The sequence below is a fragment of the Poecilia mexicana genome, unplaced genomic scaffold (assembly GCF_051168715.1).
Source record: "Poecilia mexicana isolate PSO_F unplaced genomic scaffold, ASM5116871v1 scaffold_15, whole genome shotgun sequence".
NCBI lineage: Eukaryota > Metazoa > Chordata > Actinopteri > Cyprinodontiformes > Poeciliidae > Poecilia > Poecilia mexicana.
The window spans coordinates 2296291-2312106 of NW_028263384.1; the positions used below are offsets into that span (position 1 = coordinate 2296291).

Sequence of the window (15816 nt, forward strand, 5' to 3'; positions counted from 1 at the left end):
ATGAGCACTGCTTCTAATAACGTGTGGAAGGAGATGTTTCTGGAGGAAACACTGTGCGATGCTGTGATCAGGGTCAGAGATGCAGAGTTTAAAGTTCACAGGTTCGTTCTCTGCAATCCCAGTGCCTTCTTCAGGTAAATCATTAAATCTTAGTTATTGTCTCTTTAATTCCTGATCTCAACATGACGTATTGTAAAATGGTTAAGAGGTTTGACAGGCACTAAATTGTGCTTTTGACATCTTTTGGGGAGAAAAAGTTGTCAGGTTAAAAATATAATTCTACCACAGGACTTGCATTTCATAAAAGCTCCTTAAATTGTTCTATTGAATCTGGATTAAGATTGATTGATACAGCTCTGCTACTCTGGAGTTATTAAAAGAAGTTGTTTATGATCCATCCTATGTGATCAAATTCAAATATGCATTAGCAGTCCCAAAGGGAAATTCAGTAATCATATCACACATATCACATATATATTTTCTGTTCAAATCATTAACCTGCCTATTAAGTCATTGACTTAGTACTAATCTTTCATTTTCTTTATTTTTTACATCTGTAACATGTGACTTATTCTGCTTCAATCTATCTGGTTAGAACAGGGGTGGACAATCCTGGTCCTGGAGGGCCGGTGTCCTGCAGCTCTTAAATGTCTCCCTGGTCCAACACACTTGAATCTAACAGTTGAATCACCTCCTAAATGCAGTCAGGTTCTGCAGAGTCCTGCTAACAACTTCATTATTTGACTCAGGTGTGTTGAAGTAGAGATACATCTAAAAGTTGCAGGAGACCGGCCCTCCAGGCCTGGAGTTGCCCACCCCTGGGTTAGAATGTCAACAAATGCGTGTTTCCATGGTGACAAGTGCAGCGACACTCTCCAGTAGCTTAGCTCGCACCAGGCATCAGGTTTTCATATAAATGAAGGAAATCTGTAACATTCAGAAAGATAAAAGGGCAAAGTTACTCAAAGTTACTCAAAGTTACTCTAAGTTACTCTAAGTTTCTATAGCCATTAAAGTTAATTTGAAGGTGAAGAAACGGTACAGTAACTTGCATAAGTATTCATTCCCATTCAATAACAGCATGTCATGTTACAGACCAACATAAAGTTGTGTAACTGTGAAATTGAACATGGCTTTCAAGCTTTTCAAATGACTAACTTGAAAAGAGTAAAGGGGGCTTTCATTAAGCCCCCTTTTACGGTGGCCGACAGGTGCAAATGCGCACCAAAAGAGAAAACACCCCCGAATTAGAAAACACCCCCGAATTCGAAAACACCCCCGAATTAGAAAACACCCCCGAATTAGAAAACACCCCCGAATTCGAAAACACCCCCGAATTAGAAAACACCCCCGAATTCGAAAACACCCCCGAATTAGAAAACACCCCCGAATTAGAAAACACCCCCGAATTAAATGCAGCAAACAAAAAAGAAAACACCCCCGAATTAGAAAACACCCCCGAATTAGAAAACACCCCCGAATGAAATGCAGCAAACAAAAAAGAAAACACCCCCGAATTAGAAAACACCCCCGAATTAGAAAACACCCCCGAAGCAGCAATGGCGACAAAATAATTTTTGCTGTATTACACTTAAAATTACACAAATTTATTTTTTACAATGTTTTTAGGCGAGAATGTAGATGTGTAGATCTGAAATATCTGCTCGGTTCATTAATAAATCACCTACTTCCAATATTGCTCCGACGTTTTCGGAGATGTCTTCTCCCGCTGCATTAACAGCCAGCTTCACTCGCAAGCTGTCAGCTGGCCGGGCGCTCCATGTAGATATTAATAAAGTATTTAATTTATTCCTGAGCAAATGGGTTTGACTGATTAAAGTTAAGCCTTCAAACATAGTTTATTTAACTGTAATGTCTTACTACCTGAGATCTGGAGAGTATTTGAAAATGAATAATATCCCTTGTATACATTAAACATTTTAGAATCAGACAGATTTTCTTTTTACTATGGAACAACTTTTATTACAAAAGGTGAAGAATAATACAGAAATAAAGAGTAAAAAACAACTGAGTCCGTTTTTTTTACTTCGTTGCTCTGTGCTTCACGTTGTCACGGTTGCTAAGCAACATAACGCCGAGATGGAGGCTAGGCAGCTAGCCGGAGGCTACAGCTTCTCTCTTCTGGTCGTCCATATTCGTGGCCTTCGAAGGACCCGTCTTCTGTAGATCGGGCCGTTTCTCACATAGACATAATAAAAGGACAGACGCCTAACGGACCGCTCTCGTCTTATCAATACATACTTATATAAGTATACAAACATAAATAAATAATCATTAATACTGAATAATATACATTAGGCTATGCATGATTATGCACGCACACACACACACACACACACACACACACACACACACACACACACACACACACACATATATATATATATATATATATATATATATATATATATATATATATATATAATGTTTTCCAGCCTACGAGTTCTGGTTTAAGAGTGATTCAGCAGCTGAGATTGGGTCCAAAATCCGATACGAGATTCATCCGTGCTGTGCAGTGAATCTGTCTCTCCCTTCTTCCTCACGTCGTAGGAAACCTTCAAAACAAAAACGGGACATTTTCGAGTTATCTTACGTTGACTGAGTTAAATAATTAAATAATAGCCATTGTCATCTGTGTAAACTTTGCTGGTGAATGTTATGATTTTTATAATATTGTTTCATTTCTATAGTAGGCTCTTGTATCAGATAATCTAAATGTTGGAGAATGACTGAAACATTTTAAGATTTACGGAATCTCGGTTAGCTGTCAGAGCGGGGGCTGAACACCAAGCACTATAGCTAGCATTAGCTGGTATTTCGCCAGTGGACATAAATACAGTATAGTAATATTCTAATCACAAAAATACACAGTAATATGTCCATCTTACTTGCGAAAAGTCTGTCGAGCCCTCACGTCAGTAGTCCGTCGATCCGATCAACAATATTCCGCAGTGCTGAAGGCATCTTCTGCTGTTTTGGTTGAGCAAAGCAAAGTGTATTTGCGCCGGAGCAGCCAATCGTGGGGGGGAGGGTGTACTCTTTTATTATGTCTATGCTTCGAAGGATCAGTTTCTCAGGGCCCTTGAAAGGATGCAGAGCCTGAATTCGGACACAGCTATTTTTTGTTATAGACTCCCCATAGTGGTCTGGAGCACTTCCGTTTTCAACACTTTTTGTTTGCTGCATTTAATTCGGGGGGTGTTTTCTAATTCGGGGGTGTTTTCTAATTCGGGGGTGTTTTCTTTTTTGTTTGCTGCATTTAATTCGGGGGTGTTTTCTAATTCGGGGGTGTTTTCTAATTCGGGGGTGTTTTCGAATTCGGGGGTGTTTTCTAATTCGGGGGTGTTTTCGAATTCGGGGGTGTTTTCTAATTCGGGGGTGTTTTCTAATTCGGGGGTGTTTTCGAATTCGGGGGTGTTTTCTAATTCGGGGGTGTTTTCTCTTTTGGTGCGCATTCTAATTCGGGGGTGTTTTCGAATTCGGGGGTGTTTTCTAATTCGGGGGTGTTTTCTAATTCGGGGGTGTTTTCGAATTCGGGGGTGTTTTCTAATTCGGGGGTGTTTTCTCTTTTGGTGCGCATTTGCACCTGTCGGCCACCGTACCCTTTACTCTTGTACTCTTAAATAAAATTCATTTCAACCAATTATAGAAGTGATCTAATTAGCAAAGAGAGTTCACCTGTGTGTATTTAATCTCAGTAGAAATGTCCTGTTCCATGAAGGAATGGGAAAAGAGGTTCAAACAATTTGTAAGTGCTGTACTTCACTGCTTTAGTGGCTTGATGTATGTTTCTTAAACCTCCGATCTCCCACAGAGACCTCTTCCTCAGTGACCAATCATCTGGGCAGCAAGTCTACAGCTTCCCTGACCTGTCACGAAATATCATGGAGCTCATTCTTGAGTATGCCTACACTTCCTCTGTTGTGGTGACAGAGGACAATGTGGTAGAGCTGTTGGCTGCAGCAGACCGCTTTGCTGTCCCTGGGATTCTTCAGGCCTGCTGCGACTTCCTCCAGCAAACACTCTGCCCTAAGAACTGCATCAAGACCTGGAAGCTAGCAGATCACTACAAGATTCTTGACCTGAAGGAAGTGGCCTACCTCTACATCCTGCAACACTTTGAGGAGGTGGTGGAGGTCTGTGCTGACTTTCAGCAGCTCCCTGTTGAGGAGCTGGTGGAACTCATCAGGAAGGACGAGTTGAATGTGAGAAAGGAGACTTTTGTGTTTGAGGCCATCCTCCGTTGGGTCAAGTTTGCTCCTGAGGATCGTAGGGGATACATGGGGACACTTTTCGCTCATGTAAGTGAATGTTGGGGCACGGATCTCCCCAAACTCTAGATATACTATTGCTAGTGTCTACATAAAAATCTCCTGTCTTTATCCAGGTTCGCCTGCTCCTAATACCCATTAATTACTTAGTCGAAACTATGTGCAAAGATAATCTGGTTAGAAACAATTTACAATGTGTAAACATGGTAATCAGTGCGATGAAGGTCCTCCATGGGTCCAGCGTGGAGATGCCCCTCACCTCCACCCGTCTACCTTCTCATGTGCTGCTGGCCATTGGGGGCTTTGAAGACAATTATCCTTCTGACAAAATGGAGATGTACAATGTTCGAAAAGACTGCTGGAAGACAGTGTACAAAAATCCAGCACCATTCCCAGAGTTCAGTGGCTGTGTTTACCTCAAAGGAAACATCTATTGTGTCGGAGGGTGCCACGCTGATCACTACTTGAGCAGTGTCATAAGGTTCAATCTCGCCACCCAAACTTGGAAAGAAGTGGGGACGATGCACAAAGCTCGATGCTATGTCAGTGTAGCAGTGCTCAACGACCATATCTATGCAATGGGAGGCTGCAACAAGTATGATACCTTCAAAACTGCAGAACGGTTTAACCCTGACACCAATCAATGGACCCTGATCGCACCGATGTATGAACACAGAGCCGATGCTGGGTCTGCAACACTTCATGGGAAGGTAAGTGGATTAAGTGTTCTTAGACCAGATTTGACCTTCTGTGGTTCTGAAAGGTCTTTTTAGCCAAAGTGTTGTTGAATCATGAGCATTGACCTTAACTGAGTGAGATGTTGTTATGGTTTATACAGTCGTCTCCTGGACAAGTCTTCAATGCACTCTTGGGATAATTGTTTGGATGGACAGTCCAGTGAAGGTTCACCACTCCTTCATGTTGTCTCTATTTGTAAATAGTGGCTCTCACTGTGGTTCACTGGGATCCCAAAGCCTTAGAAATGGATTTCTAACTTTTTCCAGACCTAAAGGAAGGTCTAGAAAAAGACCTTCAGGACATGGTCAAACAACCATGTCCTGTATGTCATGGTTGTTTGACATACAGGACAAACAACCATGCACACATTCACACAATTCAGGGGAAAAAAGCACCGTTACCTTGACTGGTATGTGTGGGAGAAAGCCAGAGTATCTGTAGAGTCACAGAAATATTTCAGTGACTTTGTTTCTCATCTGTTTATCAGGGCCCGGTGTATTACTTTTTGAGAACTGGTAGGTAGCCTTCCTCAGGTTCTGTTCAAGTGATTTCTTAATTCTCAGAATCTGGCAGTGCACTTCTTTTTGTATTTACTCAGATTATTTTTGTTTAATGTTGGATATCAGAAGAAATCTAAGATGGGCAAATACTTTTTCACTGATCTATACCTCGGAGGTTGGAACTCTGTTCATTTCCAGATATTGGTGTGTTCCTTCTGTTTGAAGAAGTTGTAATTTTGAGAACTAAGCAGAAAAAAATCAATTGGAATACATGGCGAATTTGGAATTCCGACTTGGAAAGTCTCAATCCTACCTTCTAATTCAGAATGGCTACAACAGATAAAAAAAAACATGACAGCTTGCCTGTCCATCGCAAGGCAATGCAGAGACATACAGGACAAACAACCATGCACACATTCACACCTATGAACAATTCAGGGGGAAAAAAAGCACCGTTACCTTGAATGGTATGTGTGGGAGAAAGCCAGAGTATCTGTAGAGAACTTATTCATGCACAGGTAGAACATGCAAACTCCTTGCAGAAAGACCCCAGGACCTTCTTGTTGCAAAGCAACATTGTACAAATTGTGCAGCCCCCTTCTAAAAATCTATATACCATTAAATCAGTCCTGTTGTCTGATAAATGTTTTCTGTGAGATGAGTATTTTGTTTTGATTATTTTTTGGTGTCTTTTTATGAGTGATGGCAGAACAGATCAAGCATTTCATATGTGAGCTCACCATTTGCACCAGTAAAAACTTAAGCTTTTTGAAGGGAAGGCTTTTAACAAGGTTTAAAAAATTATTTTTGGGAATCTTTGATCACTTCAAGAAGTGCAATTGTGAGGTTAGTAGGCTAGGGAACTGCCAAACCCAGACTGGTCCATCAAAGTGCCAGAAAAGCATGAGTAATGGCCCCAGAGATCAAGTCTTCACTCAGAATGCTCCAAAATGGCATCCCAGGAATCTCACTCATTCTGCCCTTCAGGCTCCATTGATCTGTGGCCAGCACTTCTCAGCTATGTTGCTACCATTCCCAGTTGGTTCTACTTTCAATCCCATCCTGGGGTCTTTCTGCATGGAGTTTGCATGTTCCTTTGTGCATGCATGGTTTCTTCATAGGTACTCTGTATTTCTCCCACAATTCAAAAGCCTGACAATTAGGTAAATTGGTCTCTCTAATTGTTCATAGCTGTGTGTGCATGGTTGTTTGTCCTGTGTCTCTGTGTTAGACAGTCTGGTCCAGGTTGTACGCTGCTGCTGCTTGCCCATTGATGTAGGCATCAGCCCTCCCACCACAACCCTGCAAGGAAGAGCAGGTATAATAGTTGAATGGATTCTTAGCAGTGAAGAAATTTCTTGTCTGGGTTTAATGCACAGAGAAAATTCTCATGATGCCAAGCTGAGAGTGACTGAGCTCCTAAAGGCAATTCCTTCTTTCACAAGTGTTTATAGAAGCAATTTTAATGCCTACATGATGGATATATCCACCAGAGGACAAGGAAGAGATAGTAACATGAATTCAGTGAGTTAGAGGGATGAATGTATAGTTTTAGCAATTTAGTATACGTTTGTCCTGGCCTTGGGAATGCTGAAGCTTCGAGCTGTTAAAAACAAAGTCCAGCAAAAGAATAATTATTTTTGCTTCTGACATGACTGTGCATGATCAAATTACAGAAATTCCTAATGTAGGTATTGTCAAGAATGATTCCCGTTCTCCCTTACCAATTCTCAGGTGTACATATGCGGTGGATTCTTAATGGATGATGCATTATCTTCTTGCGAGTGCTACAACCCTAACACCAATCAGTGGACGCTTATCACACACATGGAAACCGCTCGAACGGCAGCAGGTGTCATTGCCTACAAAGACCAGCTCTATGTGGTAAAGAGAGCTAAAGAAACGTGTTCATGACTTGAGCTCGGCTGTAATCCTAGTCTTAATTCCAGTCTTTCTTCCAGCTTGGTGGCTATGACGGTAGAAGGCACGTATCAGAGGTTGCTGCTTATGACCCCTTGACCAAATGTTGGTGCATGCTGAACCCCATGATTCACTCCCGTAGCAACTTTGGGACTGTGGTGTTAGAGGACCAGCTTTATGTAGTGGGAGGTTTCACAGACGATAATGACCAGTTGTGCTCTAAAGTGGAGCGCTATGACGGAAATACCAAGACATGGCAAGTTGTCCAGGACCTGGATTCTCCTCGTGGTGCCGTCAATTGCTGTGTGGTGGAGCGAATCCCCCATGCTGCTGCCTTTGTATCCTAAACACCAACTTAGACATGTCAATAAATGCATTGATATATCTTAGACAGATTTTTGTTTACCAGGAAAATGAGAAGATTGCTATAATAACTCCTCCAGAATGACTTGCATACTGGTTGGTTATGTTTTTACTTCACGTGCAATCTTGTCTGTTCTGGCACAGACATGGTTCACCTTGAAGCAGAAACTGACTCATTTTGATAGCTTTCTGATTTCCTCTTAATCTTGATCATTTGGACTTGTCAGAGCAACTTTTTTTCTAAACAAAAATCTGAGAAATGTGTATTTGTGTTCATGCTGCTTTCCTCCGACATCTGTAAATTAGATTCCTCTGCAATTAACTGGTTCCATGTCTCACCTGTCAAAACTGACCTGTGTCTAATGTAATCTCAGCATAAATCCAGTTGTTCTGAGGGCCTCAGACGTTTGTTGGAGAACATTGGTGAACAAATGGCATCTTGAAAATCAAAGAACATGAGATGATTACACAATAGATAAGATTAGAGTTAGATCATAAAACTATCTTAGGTGGTAGAATCTCTTTACAGACCAACTATTAGTCATCAAATTGAATCCTTATGGAATAAGGAAAGTCACTTTAGATGGAAATTCAACTGGGTCCTTTTCTGGAATTCTGCACATCACCCGAAACACACCAAAAAGTCAAGAGGTATGAATACTTTTGTAAATCACATAATTATAAAACAGTAACACGACAGACTATCAATAATTACAAATGAGAAACTTAAAGACAGCAAGAAACTTTTCAGAAGTCTTATTCTCTCTTTATTGCATTAGAACATACATTTTTCATATATATATATATATCTATATATATATATTTTATAAATGTGAATTTGTACACTACAATCTTTTATTGTAACATGTTAGAAAATACTCAGAATGCTCCAAAAACATAGCACTAAAAACAGTTACCAAACAATGATTATTACATTTCTTCCATTTTTGTTTTGGCCACTGAGAACAGGGAAAAGAAAATGACAGAGCTGCAACTGTGGATCAAGAGGAGAGAAGAGGATCACAGGATGTGATATGTCACATTGATGTGGGAGCTTTTTACAACCCAAACAAGTGAGAGAGGATAGGTAGAGAGAGGGAAGAGATGAGGAAGGGGGAGAATGGATGGGTGCATGGGGTCATGATTTTTTTTTTCCCCATCTAGTTTTAATATGTCTGAATACAAGAAATGAATAAAAACATTTATTGCACAAGACAAATAGGTAATTCTTTTTGCTAAAGCTGCATTTTTCTGTTAGTTCATTCAATTTTGACAATAGCTTGTAGTAGTGAATAGCCCTTCCACTACTGACACAAATGAAGATATTAATCAGGTCTGAATATATTAAAGCAGAAAGAAAAGCAGCAATTGTGATGGTAGAACAGTGGCTTAAGGTCTTGCAGCCTTTTAATTTGTGCACCAGGGTTCCAGCACATTTTCCCCTGGACCTGGAACCCTGCACCAGGGGGTCCAAAGTTTAGTCAACTTTGAGGCTATTTTTGTTTTACATGTATAGAGAAACATTCACCAGACAACATTTAAAGATATGTTTTTATTGCAGAAATGGGGACAGTCCTGCAATTCCACTTTGTTATTTTTTGTTGTTGGATTTTAAACAACGAACTTTATAGAATAATGTGTGGAAGATGTTTTTTCTAGTGTTTGTTACATCTCAGACAACTTGAACCTCAGAAACCACTGGAAATATGTTGAAGTAGAATTTGTTCATCTTTAAATACAATATTTTGAAACTAAGTCTAGATCTGCACCGATTGCAATTTTCTGGCTGATCACGATCTTTAAAATGCCAGACATGCTACTTCCAATTTTAACCGATGTCAGATGCCAAGTTGGCAACTGTTGCTGCTAATACTGCTAACTGTGCAAGATGTGACCTCACAGCAGAGCAGAAGGGTACTGCGGCTGATTTTCAGACCTTTGAAGATAAGATTAGTGAATTAGATTGGTTTCTCATGGAAGTATTAACCAATCACCAATTTTCCAATATTAAGAAAATTTGGGGCTTTCTATTGATACCGATTTATTGTACACCCCAAAAACACACACATACCCTGACACTTAGGGTCACTTAAGAGACCAATTAATCTAAAAATGAAGTTATTGGACTGTGGGAGGAAGCCGGAGTACCCAGAGAAAATCCACACATGCATGACAGAACATGCAGCTTCCATGCATAAAGTCCCATGGCCAGGATTTGAATTCAGGACCTTCTTGCTGGAAGGTAACAGCACTTTGAGTCCAACTTTGTTCAATATTTCTGCCTAAGCCTTCAAATTCAAACAAGAATATTAAAATTAAAACAAGAATATATGTAAAGAATAATAATTATTCTTGCAGTGGAAACAGTTGTTGCTTATCAGATTTAAATAAATGTGAATATATAACGTTATTTAATTATGAGCAAATAAAGGTAAACAGAGTATGGAAATACAAATGTCTTTCCATACTTATCTGGGGATTTGAGAAGAAAATTTCATACTCCGTTTCATCCCTGTGCAGGAACCCTGGTGTTCTGCTTTATCTGCTCAAAAATGTCAATTTGGAGCAGTTTGAGATGTTTTTACTTCGTTTAGGAATAAGTGGAGAAAAACAGGCTGCACCACATAACTAAAGTCATTATTTGGTTTCTTGGAACCACATTCCTTCAAGTTGTGTTATAGGATGGGATAGGGGGAGGTGTTTTCAGGTCAATAAGTTCATGTTTTCAAAGTTATGAGACACGTCAAAAAGTGCACCTCGTTTGTCAACAATCTCTTAATGAAGATGAACGATTCTGAAACCAAAAATGACTAGCAAAGTGGAAACAAAGAGGAGGGAAAGGAGGGAACAGCAACTAATGGCCAAAAGCATATATAAACAGCTCCCACTCATACATACTGGACCCTGTCACCATAAGACTTTAAACATGTATGAACACTTTCTCACACACACAGACACAAAAGGCTGACGGGTTCTGATCCGGGAACACAGCGGATGCAGAGATTCCTCACAGAACCAAGAGACACAGTTGGCCAGAACCACAAAGACACAGCAGTCTGTTACTGATCGAACAACTAGTGCTACAGTGGCACAATATGACATCAAGAGAAACTACAGCAGTTTTTGGAAAAAATTGTATTTTAATGTTGGTCAGAGAGCTGTTTGTTCCCCAGACCAGGTAAATAAAGATATGATTTTGTTCTTTAAAATAAACACCTCACTTTACAAAAAAAAAGTCCTTTGCATTCAGGTGATTAATCAAACCAGAATAAAAAAAATCTCTTATTGTTAAAGAATTTAAACAATTTCATCCTTTTTAAATTACACAGTTAAGTTTATGAAAAAACAATAATAAGAAGGGACATTATCCATTTAAAGCCATCTTTTATACAGCCAAGACTTTTTACTGAATTCTGGAAAATAAAAGGAAAATCTGATTCTTGCGTTCAATTTTCAAAGTTTTACTTCTTATGTTTATGAATTGAGAAGGGGTATTGTCTTTTAAAGGGACAACAATAAACAGTCCAGTACATGGTACCTGCCAGCTTATTTACAGGCAATCTGCAAGTTAACATACTTATGTTACTTTAAGTGTAAGAACAATTCTTCAAAGGTACCTATGGTACCAGCCTATTACATCCAATGGTACTTACAGGGTTCCTATTGGCGATTCTTACAGAATACCTCCTGGGTAAACACTGGTGGGGTTGCGTACAGTGGGGGACTGGAATAAAGTAAGTGGTGACTTCTTATTTGGTTCTCATGAGCCCCTTCTCCACAACTGCAAGCCGTGTATTGCACACATCAGTGTTTTGATTGGCAGCACACTGCATTCATTGATTGGTCCTGTAAATTCCTTCTCGAACAACTTCTCAACCAATCCACGACAAGACTGTAGTAGTTGGCGAAGAGGACAAGTTGCAAATTGGTAATTTCATGGTGAAACCTTGAGGTTCAAACCTTTCTATCAATTGTGGCAACAAATATATCCCAAGAGATGTTGGAGAAACCAGTCGCCCAATGGTACACACACAAAACATCATCGCAACATCAACCACTGCTCCTGCACTGTCATGGCCCGCCCATATTCACGCCCACATAATGAAGAATACACTGTCAAAGGAGACACAGTCAATGTCTGAAGCAGACATTACCTGGCTAGAGTGTACCAATAGTACAGCTATCGTTCAGTTGAAGTGCATCAGGCTGTTTTGAGACAACATGATTGTCTGTGCTTAGAATTTACCTGCAGCCTACTTAAAGAATGCTTACAGGCTACATTTGGTCACAACCTGGTGTATTTACAGGGTATACCAGGAGGTGCATCATGAGGTGTACCCTGTAAGTACACCGGGGTTATGAGTATTCACTTACCACCCAGTTGCATCCTGTTCTTGGATACTATCAGGGTTGTATGCTATAGAAATAGATGAGTATGATTCATTCAATTCATTAGATTTTACTTTATGAATTAAACATTTGTCAATATTTACTCCAACAACCATAAACATCAAGATTTGTTTGAACTTACCCCCAGTTACAATCAAGAAACCCAGACTAACTGGATGTTTCCATTATAATAAACACTGTCATGGCTAACACTTTGTCACATGTTTTAATGGAAAATAAAACCTGAAGCACCGTGTAGTTATGCGTCCTCCAAGTACCCCTATAGGAATCCTGTATGTACCAGAATGTATTATGTATAGCTACCACTAGGTGGAAAAAAAGCTTTGCAGTTATATCTCCAAAATCTAATTTCTTCTCTTTAATTAAAGTCTTGTTAGAGTAAGGTAAATACTTTTGTTCACGCTCCGCTCTTCTGGTCAAATTTCAGGGCCCAACAAACCTAAACTAAAGCCTGTTTTAAAGCTTAAAGTTAAAAAAAAAAAAAACACAGGACAGAACATCTTTCAGATTTTACCAAGGAGCATGAACTAAAAAAAAGAAACAAAAAACAAAACAAAAAAAAAAACACAAAAAAAAAAACATTGACATTTAAGACAACTCATGCATACTTCCCTCCCCCCTCCACCTCTCTCTGAATGAGCAGGACTGTGGTGTTATGATCTTAGCTTCCTAAGGCAGCATCACAGAACACTTCATAGAGACAACAGCAGTACAGAATTACAAACCGGCCCAGAACCTTATATCCACTTGGGTGGGACTTTTCAAGAGCTTTCTAAAGTCTCTGCTTTTAATGTATATTTTTCTAATAAAAGTATTTTAAAGCTTAACCCTAACACAAAAGAATTTACCGCTCCTAAAAAAAAATGTGCTGACTGATCAAATTTGAACAAGAAATTTTGGTCCTTACATTTTGCCACTCAATATTGACATATCAAACTGATGTATTAAAACAAGGACAGCTAAAGAAAATCTACTTCATTATCTTGGCACAACCCGATTGTTCTTACTTGGGACCCACGAATGCTCCCCTCCATCATGTTTCTGTTTCAAAGGAATCAGAAATCTCTCATATTTGCTTGCTCAAAATCTACAACACTATAAATGGATTATCCCACATTGCAGCTTGCAACAGGAGCAAGAAAAAGTGTTTGGTGATGATAACTACCATTAGTTTTAGCTATCAATATGAGGCGCTAAATCTTAAATGTACATGCGATATATAAAAGAAAAAGCGACACAGTGTTTTGCTACTAATTGTCAATATTACAACTAGATAAAAAGGTCTAAGAGTGTCACATTACACAGGTCAGTAAAGAGTTCTAATTAAAAAAAAATGATGAGGGAGAGGGAAGTAGGTCCTTAACATGATGTAGATTCGGTGCGTTTTGGCTCAGTTAAAAAAAAAAAAAAAAAAAAAAGACGACCCCCACACCAACTTTCTTACTAATCATCAGTAGAGCAGATGTTTAAAATAGCTAATCAAGCACCACTGTGTCCAGATGATCACTTTGAACAGTTTTTCTGTTGAAAAACGTTTGCCACATTGTGCATTGCACTGAATTAACAACTACATTTCCAGATTTCATTTAGTTAACAGAATTGTTCTACTGCGGCAGCCCAGCAATGGATGGCAAGTAAAAGAATGGCCTGTTTGCCCTCCAGCATTGTGCACATGTATGAAATTTCCTGAATAAGACAACATGTTTATAGTCACTCCTTTCAATACTCACATCTTTATCATCATAGTTATTATTATACCCACATTGTCTTCTGATGTAGATGCCAGTTTAGTTTTCTGAAACAGAACTCATTATGTGTGGACGACACCTCCTAACTTGACGGCTGGGTTTCTTCTGCAGCAGACAAACTAAATAACCGTCCAGGAAACTCTGCAGACTCATTATATCTTCCTCATCTGAGCTGCTGCAGTAATTAACAGAGATGCAGCTGATTGTTGTACTCATACATCAATAATAAAAAAAAGAAAGAGAGGCCATAAAAGCACCATCATCAGTGGTTAAATCTAAAGAAAATACAAATAATTTCAGTCAAAATGTATGTATTTAGCTAAAGGCAGCATATCAAAAGTTAGGGTTAGATATAAGACATAAGGTTCTGGGTCAGAACTGGGCCGTTAAGTGGCCAACATGATGTGGGGTGGTTATGGCACTGGGGAAGCCGACTGGGTTGGAAACAGCTCTCTGCCACCCAGTTTTCTCTTCATGAAATAAGCTCAACTTGACACTACGACTATCGGACATTTACTAAGAAGTTACAATGACTTGACGTGTCCGGCTGTGCCACAACCAGCCCAGATGGTCTCTGCTTAGTGATATTGTTGTGCATCTGGTCTATATTACAATAGCGTTAACACAATGGTCCAGCAGACAGATCAGATATCATACAGATGGTCCAATACAATTATAGTACAACATCTATACATCAACTATACATTGTGCAGTTTTTTTTCTTCTTTATGTTGAGGGTTAGACTTGGTCACCATTACGTCACTGCTGTAAGACTGGGGAAGAGTGGGGTTAAAGTAAAAGGAAGACAGAGCCATAGCTAGAGTGACTAATCACTGTGGTCAGAGTCAGAGATCACCAGAGAGGTTCAGGAGAGTGTTCTAAATGGGTCTGTGACTAACTTTTAAATTTTCATTAACATAGAAAGTTACGACAATGTAAATTTTGAGATTAATCACAGAAATTTCCTTGTTTTTTCTAGCAAATTTCTGCAAGCAATCTCAGGAAAAAAGAGGATTAAATTTTCACCAAAAATCTCAGAAATACTATCTGCAATGGGTCTAATATGATGTCTACATCAGTTTTCCTGTTTTTTTGGTTTGTTTGTTTTTCTGCTCTGCCTTCTCAAACTCCCAGTCAGTCATGGCAGAAGACCCCTGGTTCTGAGCCAGGTACTAATTCTACTGGAGATTTCTTCCTGGTAAAGGGTAGTTTTACCGTCAGTCTGTCCAGGCAAAGTGAAGACCGCAAGTCAATGACTCGAAACAATCTGCTGGGTTTCCTTAGATAGAAACATTTTAAGCTAATTTCAACAATAAACTGAGTTTAATTATCTGTTTGATAACTGAACTATATTGGAATGTATGTGTGATTGAAATGAAATTACTTTTCTACTCAAGTACAATTTACATGACATTGTGGTGAATTGGTGCTACGTAAATAAAGTTAATTTATTTCAATGATTTTTGTTATCAAATGCTACATTAAATATCAGATTTTGTGGTGTTTACTGCATTGTGCATTATCAGAATGATAACATATAACTGATTAAAAAAAGTATAATTTTGTAGCGCCTAGCATACCTTGCAAAGGTATGTCAGGCACTACAAAGTACATAAAGAGTGAATACTTTTGCAAGGCAACGTGTATTATTTGTGCTTGTGTGATTAGCCTCCACATAAGTGCAACACTGAGAGTGAGGTTCAATACTGCGTCACTAGCTGTGTTTCTATTGACCATATAATTGCGCAAGTTGACATTTTGAAAATAAATTCCCTTCATGGAAACACACCAATTAAAAAAAAAATCTCCATCCTCTCTATAAAAGGTTTTGGCACTAGGATGAGG

General features: G+C 39.2%; 1 protein-coding gene across 1 annotated transcript; it reads left to right on the forward strand.

The window, feature by feature from the left end:
- Positions 1-7910, forward strand: LOC106926841 (kelch-like protein 10). The gene is made up of 5 exons (XM_015001998.2): positions 1-134; positions 3836-4322; positions 4409-5002; positions 7265-7414; positions 7492-7910. The coding sequence occupies exons 1-5, from the start codon at positions 1-3 to the stop codon at positions 7795-7797; spliced, it is 1671 nt and encodes a 556-aa protein (XP_014857484.1). The 3' UTR covers positions 7798-7910.
- Positions 7911-15816: the final 7906 nt, after the last annotated feature.